General features: G+C 39.5%; 1 protein-coding gene across 2 annotated transcripts in view; it reads right to left on the bottom strand.

Moving 5' to 3' along the window:
- The window catches only part of LOC122561198 (hyaluronan-binding protein 2-like), a 47,296-nt gene extending 35,021 nt beyond the window's left edge, over positions 1-12,275 (bottom strand). For both annotated transcript variants that reach the window (XM_043712767.1, XM_043712768.1), the window contains exons 1-3: positions 12,141-12,275; positions 11,183-11,201; positions 2,439-2,507 (exon numbers count right to left, since the gene is read on the bottom strand). In XM_043712767.1, coding sequence (XP_043568702.1) covers positions 2,439-2,507; positions 11,183-11,201; positions 12,141-12,212 — 160 coding nt within the window. In that variant the 5' untranslated portion in view covers positions 12,213-12,275. The remainder of the gene's footprint in view (positions 1-2,438; positions 2,508-11,182; positions 11,202-12,140) is intronic.
- Between the last annotated feature and the right edge of the window lie 1,400 nt (positions 12,276-13,675).

The raw sequence follows: 13,675 nt of genomic DNA, 5'->3' as shown, positions 1-13,675 counted from the left end.
GCAAGTTTCCCTGGTCCTGATCTACAAGCTTCAGCGACATAGCCAATTGTGGCTCTTCTCACATCAAGCTCCCATAAAAGAACTGCCAAAACTGTTCCATCATGCATTAATAGCACAGCAGCCACGCATCTCTTGTAACGTTGGACCTGAGCTTGCAGCTAAGCAGAAGCACCATAACATGTCAAAGAAAGGCATTGTATTAAAGCTATGGAGAAATGGTCCTCTTATTTTATCCTAATTTATTGTTCATGCAGCAGCAGAATTGCCTGTTGTTGTCATGTTCCAAGATGGGTAACAAATTTGACTTGAAGGTTCTGTAGCTGGACCAAGCTTGACAGTGGTAAAGGTAGACAGTGTGAAACATAATAAATACCTCCAGTTATCAGTTTTGCTTGGATGCTTCTTGAAATAGTTAATGAAGAGTCCTTGAGTGATCTTTATGGTGATGCTGTCCTTCATATACCTCTGCCTCCAAAGAAACCTCTGCAATAATAGCCAAGCTCAGCATATTTTTGATGTTGAAGATTTTCAGGTCAAATTCTCTTTCGGTACTGATTTGTCCCTTGATGCTACTCTGATAGACGCATTGTCATATTTTTTAGTGTACAACACCACTGCTTTGTTGACATTTAGTGAGATCATTAACCATTCAAGAGAGGGTTATGCTTGAAACATTGACTCTCCTGCTCCTTGGATGCTGCCTGACCTGCTGTGCTTTTCCAGCACTATGTTCTTCGACTACATTTTGTTACTATCAAGGCATTCTTGGATATGACTCCTTTCCTTGGGTACTCAGGGAGGACAGAATTCTGAAGGACAAATGAATTTTGAACATCTCCAGCTGCTTAAGATGCCACATGCAATTTGTCAGTTCATGGAATTCAAATACTGAATGTTTAGGAGGCTCAATACAGAGGAATGTGGATGTCACTTAATATCATAGAGCACTGTGGGTGTCATTTATTACAATGTGATGTTTGGACAGATAATAATGTTAAAACTGGTGGCCTAACTACCTCTGATACCAAATCAGTTAAGTACCACAATTGTCCTTCAAAGGAGGCTAGTTACCTGACAAAGACTGTGACTGTCCCAGATCATACATGTAGAGTGCAGTTCCCATTATTGATCGACTTAGAACCAGGTGGACTGTGGACTGTGTTCAGGTGGACTGGATAACTGTGACAGCAGACCCTCAGGAAGCATGTGGTAGAAGTTCCTATATTCTCTTAAATATTTCTCTTTAACAAGCTCTCATGGAGTTGTTGGGAGTGGAGGGGAGCTTTGGTGGAAGTGATAGGGGCTAATATACGATGATGCTCACCCTCCTTTAAAGCTAGCTCATTCTCCTTTCCTGCAACACCTCTTGTTCCTCTGCTGTGGCTGTGGCAAGGGTGTGCCCAATGGAAATGTGTGCCTGGTCTCCAGATACCTCAAATATAAATAGATGGAGTTCAATTGTCCCAGTGATCTCAAAATCAGCTCAGTTAGAAGTCCAATCCTGAATACAAGTAAAATGCTTCAAAATGTTGCTCCCAGTTGCAATAACTTAGAGTCATAGAGAGTCATAGAGATGTACAGCATGGCAACAGACCCTTCAGTCCAACTCATCCATGCCGACCAGATATCCCAACCCAATCTAGTCCCAGCCAGCACTAGCTCATATCCCTCCAAACCCTTCCTATTCATATACCCATCCAGATGCCTTTTAAATGTTATAATTGTACCAGCCTCCACCACTTCCTCTGGCAGCCCATTCCACACACGCACCACCCTCTGTGTGAGAAAGTTGCCCCTTAGGTCTCTTTTATATCTTTCCCCTCTCACCCTAAACCTATGCCCTCTAGTTCTGGACTCCTCGACCTCACAGAAAAGATCTTGTCTATTTACCCTATCCATGAACCTCATGATTTTATAAACCTCTGTGAGGTTCACTCCTCAACCTCCGACACTCCAGTGATTGCACATGGTTTCTGTGGCTTTGTCATACTGCATTACCACTTTGACACGTATGGATCAATGTGGTAATGCAGTATGACAAAGCCACAGAAACCATTACAATTTATGCTAGCTTGTTATTTAGCCAAATGGCTGGTGGCTAAGAAGAAGTGCTGATTTCCGCGCAGATAATCATAAGAGACTTCCATCTAATGTGCAGGCCTTTAAGATACTGCCTCAGTTTGTTTTTCCTGCAGACTCAATGAAAACAGTGTGAAAGTTCATGGCTTACATGCTGATGTTGGTTTTGGCAACTTATCTACAGTAATAAATAAAATGAGACACATAAAGTATGCTTAATTTGCAGCTTTTTAACATAATATTAAATCTGCTTACATTTAATTGAAGTACTTGAATTATCTATCACGTAGACCATTTCACAATGGACACTCAATTGCAAGAAGATAAATTAATAAGTATAAAAAGCATTGTTCACAAACCATTATTATCGTAGGAATTTTCTAACCAAGGAGGATAATTGTCCTCGTCAAATCCTGCAGGATCTTCCCCTAGGATTGGATCACATTTAAATAGTATCATTGCAATGTTGTGAGTTCAGGCATATCAATAATTAGCAAGGTAATGAAAACCTATTTCTGCCTTGTTCTGTTACAGTTTCCTGGCAGTAAATGGCCAACGATATTGATTAATTTTATCCTGGAAAATTTCCAAAAAAAGTATTTGTAATATTTTTAAGAAACTTTCCTTCATAAACTTAGAAATTGCAGAGAAGATTTTCTTTGAGATCAATAAAGCTAAGCATTGGTCTTGCATTTGAAAGCGTCAAAAATTTGTTTCAAAACTTTACTCTGGGCCCACTTCGCCTGATGAAAATTTCTAACATTTGATTTTCAGGTTTTTATGCTGTTTTTCTGAGGAAAGTGATTCCGGTTGGTTTTATAATTCCAATTGTTCCAGAAACTATCTGCTGCCTTGGCCAAAATAGCTTCAGCAGTTAGTATTGATAGATTATTCAATCAGAGGAAACCACAGCTGTCCCTAATCCTACCATTACTTGATGTTCGCATGTACATAATTTCCCCCCAAAAAAGGGCTCGATTATATGCAGGAATTGAAATTTTTTTTCCTTTCCAAAGCCCAAGGACACTGGGTCAATTATTTCAATTTTATTGTTTACCCAGCTGAGATTGGCTAATTCAGCCAACTTCGACTGAAGATTGAACCGAGGCTCATTACTTCTCTGTGATTATTTTTTATTAGGAAAAACTACTGCAGCCCGTTAAGCAGAAAATTAACTGATTAAGAATTTGTATTTGATTTGGAAATGGAGCTGAAACTGAACTGTTAATCCAATGACCTAAACTGGACAATTTCAGATTGCCCTACAATTAATTTTTTGTTTTATGCAGTAGGCTTGAATGCATTGGTCCCTTTAATGGAAGTGATGCACTGTCTACATAGAGCACAATTTCACTGCCCTCCCTCTCACTGTTTGAATGCAGATCGATTACACGTCCTCACGTTCATAGGCACCATCACGGAAAATACATACACATGGCCTAAATGTCACTAGATCCAAAGCAACAAAGTTAGAAGTGTGTTTATTGTTTATGACATTTTATATTAAATTTAAATCTAAACTAAAAGAAATAATATTTGATAGTCTAACAAGGTAGTAGGAAACATTCAATCCTAGCTTTTGGTACACTGTCCATTGTCACTCTGATTTATTGCTAGGGGTTTGACAGTGATAATGTGCGGATTTTGAGTTTGAAAGCATGACAAGACATTTCTGCTTCCAGCCTATTTTTCCATCATTGTCATCTGCTACTCACCCCATCAGTGCCTACCCACTGGCACAAATTGGCTACCCACCCATCAGTGCCTACCCACTGGCACAAATTGGCTACCCACCCATCAATGCCTACCCACTGGCATAAAATGGTTAACCACCCATCAGTGCTACTCACTGGCGCAGATTGGCTACCCACCCATCAGGATGCTGCCTGACCTGCTGCGCTTTTCCAGCAACACATTTTCAGCTCTGATCTCCAGCATCTGCAGACCTCACTTTCTACGCACCCATCAGTGACTACCCACTGTAACAAAGTGGCTTCCCAAGCGGCAGTGCCTACCTATCCAGTAATGACTGCCCTTCCTGTAGGGAGCACCCAGCAGCAATGACCCCATAACTTGCTGTGGCTACCTGCCAGAGGCAACTATTTTTCCAATGGCTGTTAGGCTCCTGGAAGTGCTGACCAACCCTGTAGCTCCTACATATTTGAAGCAGCTTTCCAGTGGCTGGTCAGAGAAACGCATGAGGCCTTTTTCTATGTAACCTTCCCCCCAGTGGTACCTCAAAGCTCAGCGTGCCACAGCTGCGACCATATGCATCCTATGCAGAGACTCCTCCTCCACCATAGCCTTGCTAATGTGGCCAGGGTTTATTTGGATAAAATTCCAACCTTTTCACTTGACCTTCAAGATGGAGATGCCCTCACAGTGCCCATTCTGCAGTGGTATCTCTTTATTTGGATGTGGGGTGTGCTGTCTTTCCAAAGGTGCGGACCATCTGATTGGGTTTGCCGCCTCAGCGATTGACCCACTGTCCCTAACTGGAAGACAGACCTGGAGACAGCCTCCAACTTGGTCAACGTTTGGTAGGAATTGATAGGTTGACAGCAGGCCCTGGAAATGGTCCCATGCTGCAACAATATTTCAAGTGCATAAGATTTTGTCGAGGGTTCTTGTTTATTTTCTCAGTGTCCAACACACACAGAAAGTCATTCCCCCATGTAATAGTATCTAAATCAATCTTATAAGAGATATATGGGTTATACATTTACATACCCATAATGAAGTGTGCACTATCTCCCTCCAGAAAGATAACCCACATGTTTAAATTCAGAGAGGACTAATGCTGCTGCCATCTGATTAACTTCAATACAGTATTATGGATCTTATTCTCACTTCACTACTTTAACAATAAATCAATGCTATCTGTACCTAACAGTTAGCCAATAGCATGATGAATCAACCTTGTGCAAGCTTTTGGTCCATAGGTTGTAAGCTCATCTGCCTATCCCAGTATTCCCACAAAGTACATCCTCAGTTATCACAATTTAGGAGCTGGAAGGGTCCTGATTTACTATAGTTAGGATTAACAAGGATATTAGTGGAATCAAAAAAAGGTGAGCATGGAATGCTACCATCTTGCGGATTAACTGCAGCTGTCTCTCTAAAACAATGAAGCCCATTCTCCTGGGATTTCTCCAGCATCCCCTGTAGGAACTACACACAGAAATAGGTAACCAGTCTCAGCCCCTTCCTGAGGTTCCGCAGCATTACAGCTGCCAATCTTCAACCAATTCAGGAGTAGAGTGGTGCAGGAAAAGCACAGCAGTTCAGGCAATATCCGAGGAGCAGTAAAATCGACGTTTCGGGCAAAAGTCCTTCATCAGGAATACTGGCAGAGTAGGTCAGAGAGGAGGGTGGAGTGGACAGGTGGAAAAGAAGATAGGCCTGTAGGACAGTTCATGGGGACGGTGCTGAGCTGGAAGTTTGTAACTGGGGTGAGGGGGAGGAGGAAATGAGGAAACTGGTGAAGTGGGGAAATGAGGAAACTGGTGAATTCAGTCCATTTCACGTGATATCAAGAAACAGCTGAGTGCACGTAACAACATAGCAAATTTGGAGCAGGCATGGGATATTTTTCTCCTTGAACCTGCCCTGACATTCAATGATCTCCTTCAGGCCTAAATTCCTCTTTTATGCCAGTAATTAACTCCTGAGATTTCAAAAATAAAATCTGTCTAACGCCTCTTTCAATATTTAGTTATCTGGCTTTCACAATTCTCTGAGGCAGGGAATTCCAACCATTCATTACACCCTGTGAGACAAAATTAATTTGTGTCTTAGTGTCTCCTCTTTTTCTATAACTATGTCCCCTAGTTCTAGATTTCTCCACCAGTGGAACCAACATTCTAACATCCAGCCTGTCAAGCCCTCTCGGAATCTTGTATATTTCAATAAGATTTCTTTCTTTCCAAACTCTGATCAATAACTGCCTAAAATGTTTAGCTGTCCTTAATAAATCAATCTCTTTATAGAAACACAGAAACATAGGCCATTCGATTCTTTGAGGCCATTTGCCATTCTAGATAGTCATAGCTGATCATCCTATTCAGTCCTCTGTTTCTGCTTACTCTCTACACCCTTTGATCTCTTTAGCCCTAAGAAATACATCTAACTCCTTATTGAAAATATTCAATGTTTCAGTCTCACCTGCTTCCTGTGGAGGAGAAATACAAAAGACTCACCACTCTCCAGTGAAAGTTCTTTTCATTTTAGTCCTAACTGGCCTACCTCATATACTGAGACCGTGTCCCATGATTCTGATCTCTCTGGTTATAAAAATATCCTTCCTGCATTTACTCTGTCTAGTCTAAACTCCAGTGAATACAGGCCGAACAAATCCAGGCTTTCTCCATAGGTCAGTCCTGCTATTCCAGGCATCAATCTGGTAAATCTTTGTTGCACTCCCTCCATAGCCAGAACATCCTTCTTCTGATAAATGGACCAAAACTGCACACATATGCCAGGTGTGGTCTCACCAACGTCCTGTACGAAAATAGCAAGACATCTTTGCTGCTGTCCTCAAATCCTCTCACTGTAAAGGCCAACATACCATTTTGCTTCGTCAGCACATCTGCATTTTTACTTTCAGTGACTACTGCGCAAGGACACCCAATTCTCATTGCACTTCCCCCTTTCTCAATCTATCGCCATTCAGATAATAATCCACCTTTCCATCTTTGCTACCAAAGAAGATAATCTCACACGTATCCACATTACATTTCATCTGCCATCCATTTGCTTATTCACTCAACTTGTCCAAATCGCACTGAAGCAATTCTACATTCTCCTCACAGTTCATCTTCTCTGACATCTTTGTGTCGTCTGCAAACTTAGAGATATCACATTTAGTTGCCTCAGCTAAATCATTAGTATCTACAGTTCATTCCATGAATCAGGTTAATGACTCACATTTGAACTGTCTCTAGTATAACCTTTTCAAAATCTGAGGACCAAAACTGTATGCAGTATTCCAGGTGCGGCCTCACCAACACCCTGTATAGTGTTAACAAGACTGCTTTCAAATTCCAACTCCACAGCAATAAAGAACAAAATTCTATACGCCTCTTTAAATTACTTACAAAGTAATTTACATAACATCTGCAGCTAACTTTTATTTTGTTTCATGCACAAGGACACCCAGACCCTATTGAGCTGTATGTTTTTGGAGTCTTCCATGTAAATAATAGTCGGCCTTTTGAATCTTCCTAACAAACTGCATGAACTCATTGTTTCTCACATTAAACTCCATCTCTCAAGCTTTTGTCCACTTTCTGAACCTATCTATATTCCTTTGCAGTTTCCTTATATTCTATCTGCCCTTATACCTATTTTTATGTAATTAGCATGTCTCGATACATATTATACTTCACTATTTTCCAGGTCATTAATAATTGAGGTCCTAGAACTGGTCCTTGTGGGATTCCACTAGTTACATCTTTCCAACCTGAAAAAGACCCCATTAATCCCACTCTCTGTCTTCTGTATTTTAACCAATCTTCAATCCAATTTAATACATCGCCCTCAATACCATAAGCTCCTACATGGTGTGGCATAAAGGTGTGGTGTGGAAAGTGAAGGGGAGAGCTGTGCCGTGTGTATACTGGGAAGTTTGAGCAGATGGTAAGAGAGCACTAATTTTTACGTAAACAACTCCAGTGAGATCACTGAACCACTTTTGGCATTGTAGCCATGTCCTGAGGGCTAACCTCTTCTTAGAGGTCTTCTCATTATTCATGGAGGTGGGACCTACAGGGCTTCGTTCAAAGTGGAATTTCACCCTCATGCTCTTGCCTGCACCAAGGAATCCAAGTCAGATTCCAATTTTATGGTGTCCTCTAAAAACCTATTTCTCCATGAACAAATGCCTCCCTCTTGTCTTTGCTTCTCCTTTAAGTCTATATTTAAGTAGCATCAGAAATGCCCCAATTCTCATTCCCCGAAAGATACACAACTCCAATTGCATAGGTAGTACTGGCTGTACATTTGACTCCTGCCAAATTGAGAAGAAACCAAGATTCCGATTTGCTTGGGTCAACACTGTCACAAACCAGCCCCAGTCCTCTCATTTATTGGCACAATCATATTTCTAAGGTCCTCTTATTTCTGGAACTTTTAGTCAGGATGTGACTGAAGTCCGTTCAATGTGAAGTCCACCTTGTTTGAGATATATTCGAACCAACTTGTTTGGGGATGTTTTTACATACCTCGAGAGTGGGTAGGACTTGAACACAAGTCTCCTCATTTGAAGCTGTTTCAAGTTATTTGTTAGCAACTGGAAGGATTCATTTCTGATCAGTGGAACAGTCTGGATAGTCTGTCTGCCATTCCCAACTAAGCGTAACCTAATCTCTTACTCCTTTCTTCCACTTTCTCTCTTTATAAAACCTCCCTAATTTGGTAGGTTATGTTATTAGCTGCTCTGAAAATAGACCTATCATTAAGTAATTGAATCCATACAACAAGCTTGTATTTATTGTTGAACTGAATCACACTAATTGAAATGTTATGTCCACTTCTCACAACAGACTGCCTAATGCACTGTGCATAAAATCAATATGAATAACCCAATGGCACAGCATGGTGGCTCAGTGGTTAGCACTGCTGCCTCACAGTGCCATGGACCCGGGTTCAATTCCAGCCTCGGCGACTGTCTGTGTAGAGTTTGCACATTCTCCCTGTGTCTGTGTGGGTTTCCTCCGGGTGCTCCGGTTTCCTTTCACATTCTAAAGATGTGCAGGTCAGGTGAATTAGCCATGCTAAATTGCCCATAGTGCTAGGTGCATTAGTCAGAGGGAAATGGGTCTGGGTGTATTACTCTTCAGAGGGTTGGTGTGGACTTGTTGGGCCAAAGGGCCTGTTTCCACACTGTAGGGAATCTAATCTAAAGTGTATTTGTGTACAGGACAAGGCATGTATTATATCAACCTGTTGTGGTTCCAGATATTTCCATTCCCCGTGATTATAAATTTTAAACAAATGGAGGTATTATTGCTTGGTGGAAGAAGCACCATTGAATAATAAATTGGAATTGAGAATGTGTCACAGTAACCATAATAAATAAACAGCGAGAAAACCACATCAACAGCTATGCACCAATAGCCTGCTTACTGATGCTCAGTCTGGGGTTGAACTTATCAGCACCATGATAGAGATATGCCTACCCTGTGACTTTACTACCAAAAGGAATAAGAGCAGCAATGTTAATCGAACATCATCAGGTTCCTCCCGTATAATCCTGACTTGGATATTTTGTACCATCTCTTGTTAATGGTTGAATCAATACCTTGGAATTCCCTGTCTCTTTGCCTTGTGGATAAGCATAAGGCTGGAAGAGCACAGCAAGCCAGGCAGCATCAGGAGGTGGAGAAGTCAACGTTTCCAGTGTAACCTTCCTTGAAGGGTTGACTTTTGCACCTCTTGATGCTGCCTGGCTTGCTGTGTTCTTCCAGCCTCCTGCTTGCCTATATTGGATTCCAGCATCTGCAGCTGTTTTGTTTCTATTAGCATTGTGGAAGGATTGTTATCACCATATGTAATGCATCCGTTGAAAGAAAAGTTCTTTGAGCACTTTCTCAGAACAACGAAGAATAGAGACATTTTAGTCAGAGTCATACATATCTCAAAAAGCATATTTTAAATGTTGGCTTATGTAAGGCTGTTGATTTATGCTTTGTGCTCACTGAGAAACATTATGGTTGGCAATTTCAGTTTAGTGAGCTGTAATATGGTCTTCAGAACATCTGGACTAGTAGCACAGATGAAGAATTAGAGCATTGTTCACTGATGTTGAAACTGCGCCATTCATCAGAAACTCTGCTAGCTACTTCCTGTTGGCCAAGCAGAGCCATGTGTTGGGAAAACAAGTCCTTCAATTCTCTTTTTAAAACCCAGTAAGTTCTAAATTAGAGCACTACAAAAATAGAAAAATGAGGCCGGACAAAATATCATGGATCAAGTAGAATTTGTGGAATTTTAGAACATGGATTGAGTATGGGCACCAAGTCATGAAAACAATGGTAGTTAGAAGGAATCCTTTAGAAGAAACTAGGGTGAAGATTGATGTGGATAGTGTCACACTGGAACAAAGAGACAAATTTATCTGTCTAAGACCAATGATTATCAGAAGATGGCACATGTGATGCAAAAGTTGAAGGATAGAAATACCCAAAGTAACATTGTAAAGATGAAGGATATATTAACAATAAAAACATTCAAGCTTGTAATAATGAAAAATCTCATAAGTTGCTTATGCGAGTTGAAGAATGTCTAAAGGAAAGAAAGACAACTTCAATTTAAGCAGAGAAAGCAAAACAATAGAAGTAACCTCTTAGGAGTTAAGAGGGATTCCAAGACTAGGCAGCACATTTTAAAGGTTAGAGAGGAGAGAGATTTTAAAAAAAGACATGAGGGGCAAAAGTTTTACACACAGGATGGTTCATGTGTGGAATGATCTTCCTGAGGAAGGGATGGTTGTGGGTACAGTTACAACATTTAAAAGACATTTGGATACATTTGTGATGATGTTTGACATTGACTGCTTGACTGAAGAATCTGTTCCATGATGTATGACTCTATGCAGTAATATCCTTAGACTGATTCTGAGTAAATTAAATGTCTACTTAAAGGACAGTATATAGAATGTCTGTGAAGTTCCTTTTTGTTTGAGATAATAGTAAAAAGGAAACACTCTGTTTTATGGGTTGAAATATAAATTGCCTGAGATAATATCATTTAGTCAGTAAGGCGTCTTGCCTTTTGTTACAGCTAAAGTCTTAAATTGTAAAATCTTGTTTTGTTATTCTTTCAGCTACTAACTGGAAGAGTGAATTACTTTTGAAAACTTATCAGTCAGAAAATGGCAAAATATTCAACTCCAGACCTGTTATGTTGACCCATTTAAAACTCTATTAAATTGCTGTAAAAATTCCCATCTATACATACTTTGCATTTCTACTTTATATCTCAATGCAAGTATTATCCAAACAATGTGCATTGCACAGGTTCATTGTCAATCAATTCATTAAACAGAACTTTAATGTTAAATATACACTATATATGTTAGTTTTTTTAGGAAAGGAACACTCACCATTGTCACTGCAGACTTTCTGTGGAGAGAAAAAAATGTTATACATGAATCTACTGCAACGTACAAAGGGGCATTCATAACTTTGAAATGTGTGACTTGGAAACTTCCAGACAAGTTAAGTCTCTGGAACATTCCACTGAGAAAACTTTGCTATTTAAAGTAGATTCATACTCTAGTCTAAATTACATTGACTAGTGTTTAAAAGACAGCAGTGTAGATTTCTCCATTTACAGTTTAAATGTCTTCACGGTGAGATGGAACAATTGATGTAATAACATAATGACATCACTGTGTCGGCAATTACACCGTTGTGTTTATCAATGATTCAACAACATATTTGTAAACAAAGTCTCAGTACGGACAATGCCCCTTTAAGACAAACCATTTTAATTAAAGGAGAAATAAATTATTTGCAATGCCTTTATATACATTGAGCAATTACTGTGAATTTATTTCAGCTGATTCTAGTAAAGCTTGCCTCCACAACATTGATTTTATTACTGCTATAAAAAAGTATATGGGAATAGGCTGTATGCAGGAACTATTAAAGCAGCATGACATCATTTGCCCATTGCAAGTAAACAATATCTTGCAATCCAGAGGCCTAATGGAAAGAATAGGAGTTTACTGAGCAGAGAAATCAAGAGGAAACAGGCCAGGGAATGTGCGCAGTAATTAATTTAGGGGGGAGGGGTGGGGAGTTGGTGGTGGGAGAAAAAAAAACGCATAATGGAAGAAATGTTTCATCAATGGCTTTTTTAGTGAGTGGATAAATTAAGTTTTACAATGTGCACAGCTTTAACGATACCATTGAAACTGGAAAGTTATGTGTAACAATTTTAGACCTGGTGTAGTGCATCCAGAAAACCAGTTCCTGCGACTACTGTTTTTGTGCTTCTACTTTCATCAAAAAATAGCACTCATACATTTTAAAGCTACGTAAAAAGTGCTTACTTACAGAGTACGACAGTAACACCGCCAGCCAGATGAAAAAGCACCTGGTAGTTGACCAAACTATTGCTTTTGGCATATTTCAAAGATTTGAAAGTGCTTTGCTTCACTCTGGACATTTGACTTTCTGCTATTTATATTACAACGCACGAGCAGGGTCATATGAACAGACTAGAAGTTATTAACCAGTCTTCAAACATAGATAATTTAAGGAGGCAAAAAGCATTGGCTTTGGTAAAAATGGCAAAAAGACTTGAAATTAATATCATTGAATACATAACGATAAAGGTAAAAAGAAACTCTTCAAATGGACTATTTCTTAACAAATGTCCTATTTAAAGTACATATTTAGCAACTGTTGCTTTATTGTCATCAAAAACATAAATTAAAAAGTAGAATTTATCTCCTTAAATTGGTGTAACTATGATTTCAGCGTACAGACTGAGTAATTCAATTATATTCAGTTATTTTGTCTTTGCTTTTCTTCCATTATTGTTCTCTGGAGGAAAGTGGTTTGAAATGCTTATAACACAATGGCTGCGAGTAACTTGGAAAAGAAGAGCCATATTGATCTTGGAAAGTTAACTTTGTTTTTCTCTTTATAGCTGCTACCAGACCTGCTGAGTTTCTCCAGCACTTTCTGGTCTATTCTATTCTAGAGGGCCTCTTTAACTGTGGATGGTAATGTAAAAAGAGTAATTCAAAATAGGCTGTTATCCATCCTAACCTTTTTTTACACTAACTTCAATGGAAAGGATTTTTGGATGGAGGTAGATAATTCAACATGACCATCGATCAAAGTTAAAATGATCCCTTTAGTACCAGAAAGTTTTTGCCATAACAAAATCCAAGTCTCTCTTCACTGGCAACTTTTATACAATTTCATACTTTAACACCTATGGCCTGAAAGTTTGAGCTGCTCATTGGGCAGGTGAGGTCAATCCAAAAATCTGACTCAAGTGGCTCTTTTGACCTGTTATGTTTTACGACTTTGTCCCAAAGTTTTTAAAAGTTCCTCTCAAAGCTGAACTGTCAGACAAAGAACTCATTTGGTTTCACATTGACTGTGTTGAACAGGAGGTGGATTTTGTTTAAGAATGAAGGCTTATATGTTATTTGCAGAAAGTTATATTGTCACAATATACATGTTATTTTAACAATTGCTGTCAAATGTCTGACTGTACTGAGAAAACAACTGCTGATATTGCACCTCTCCAATTGGTATACTAACATTCAGTGGAGTATAACCCGTATTCACAGGTTTTGACATTACTAGTCCACTGGCACAAGTTCACTTTATCCACTGATTCCCAATTGTAACAACTAGGTAGGATTTGCAAGGCTTGTTTGAAGGCTGCCCTATACTGCGAATCAGATGGTCAAAGGAAGGTTTAACAAGGGGTCAAAAAAGAACTCCATTTCAGTCCTGATGAATGCAAAACAAAAAACGTGGACTCCATGTGCTGAAGTCGATTTTTTTTTGGCTAAGTGCGAGTTGTGTTGAGTTTTTGGAGGGATTCTTGCCATGGAGCCCAATGAGAT

This window comes from Chiloscyllium plagiosum, chromosome 22 (assembly GCF_004010195.1).
Source record: "Chiloscyllium plagiosum isolate BGI_BamShark_2017 chromosome 22, ASM401019v2, whole genome shotgun sequence".
In the NCBI taxonomy this organism is placed as follows: domain Eukaryota; kingdom Metazoa; phylum Chordata; class Chondrichthyes; order Orectolobiformes; family Hemiscylliidae; genus Chiloscyllium; species Chiloscyllium plagiosum.
Note: the sequence above shows the minus strand (reverse complement) of the source record. Positions and strands in the feature narration are given on the sequence as shown.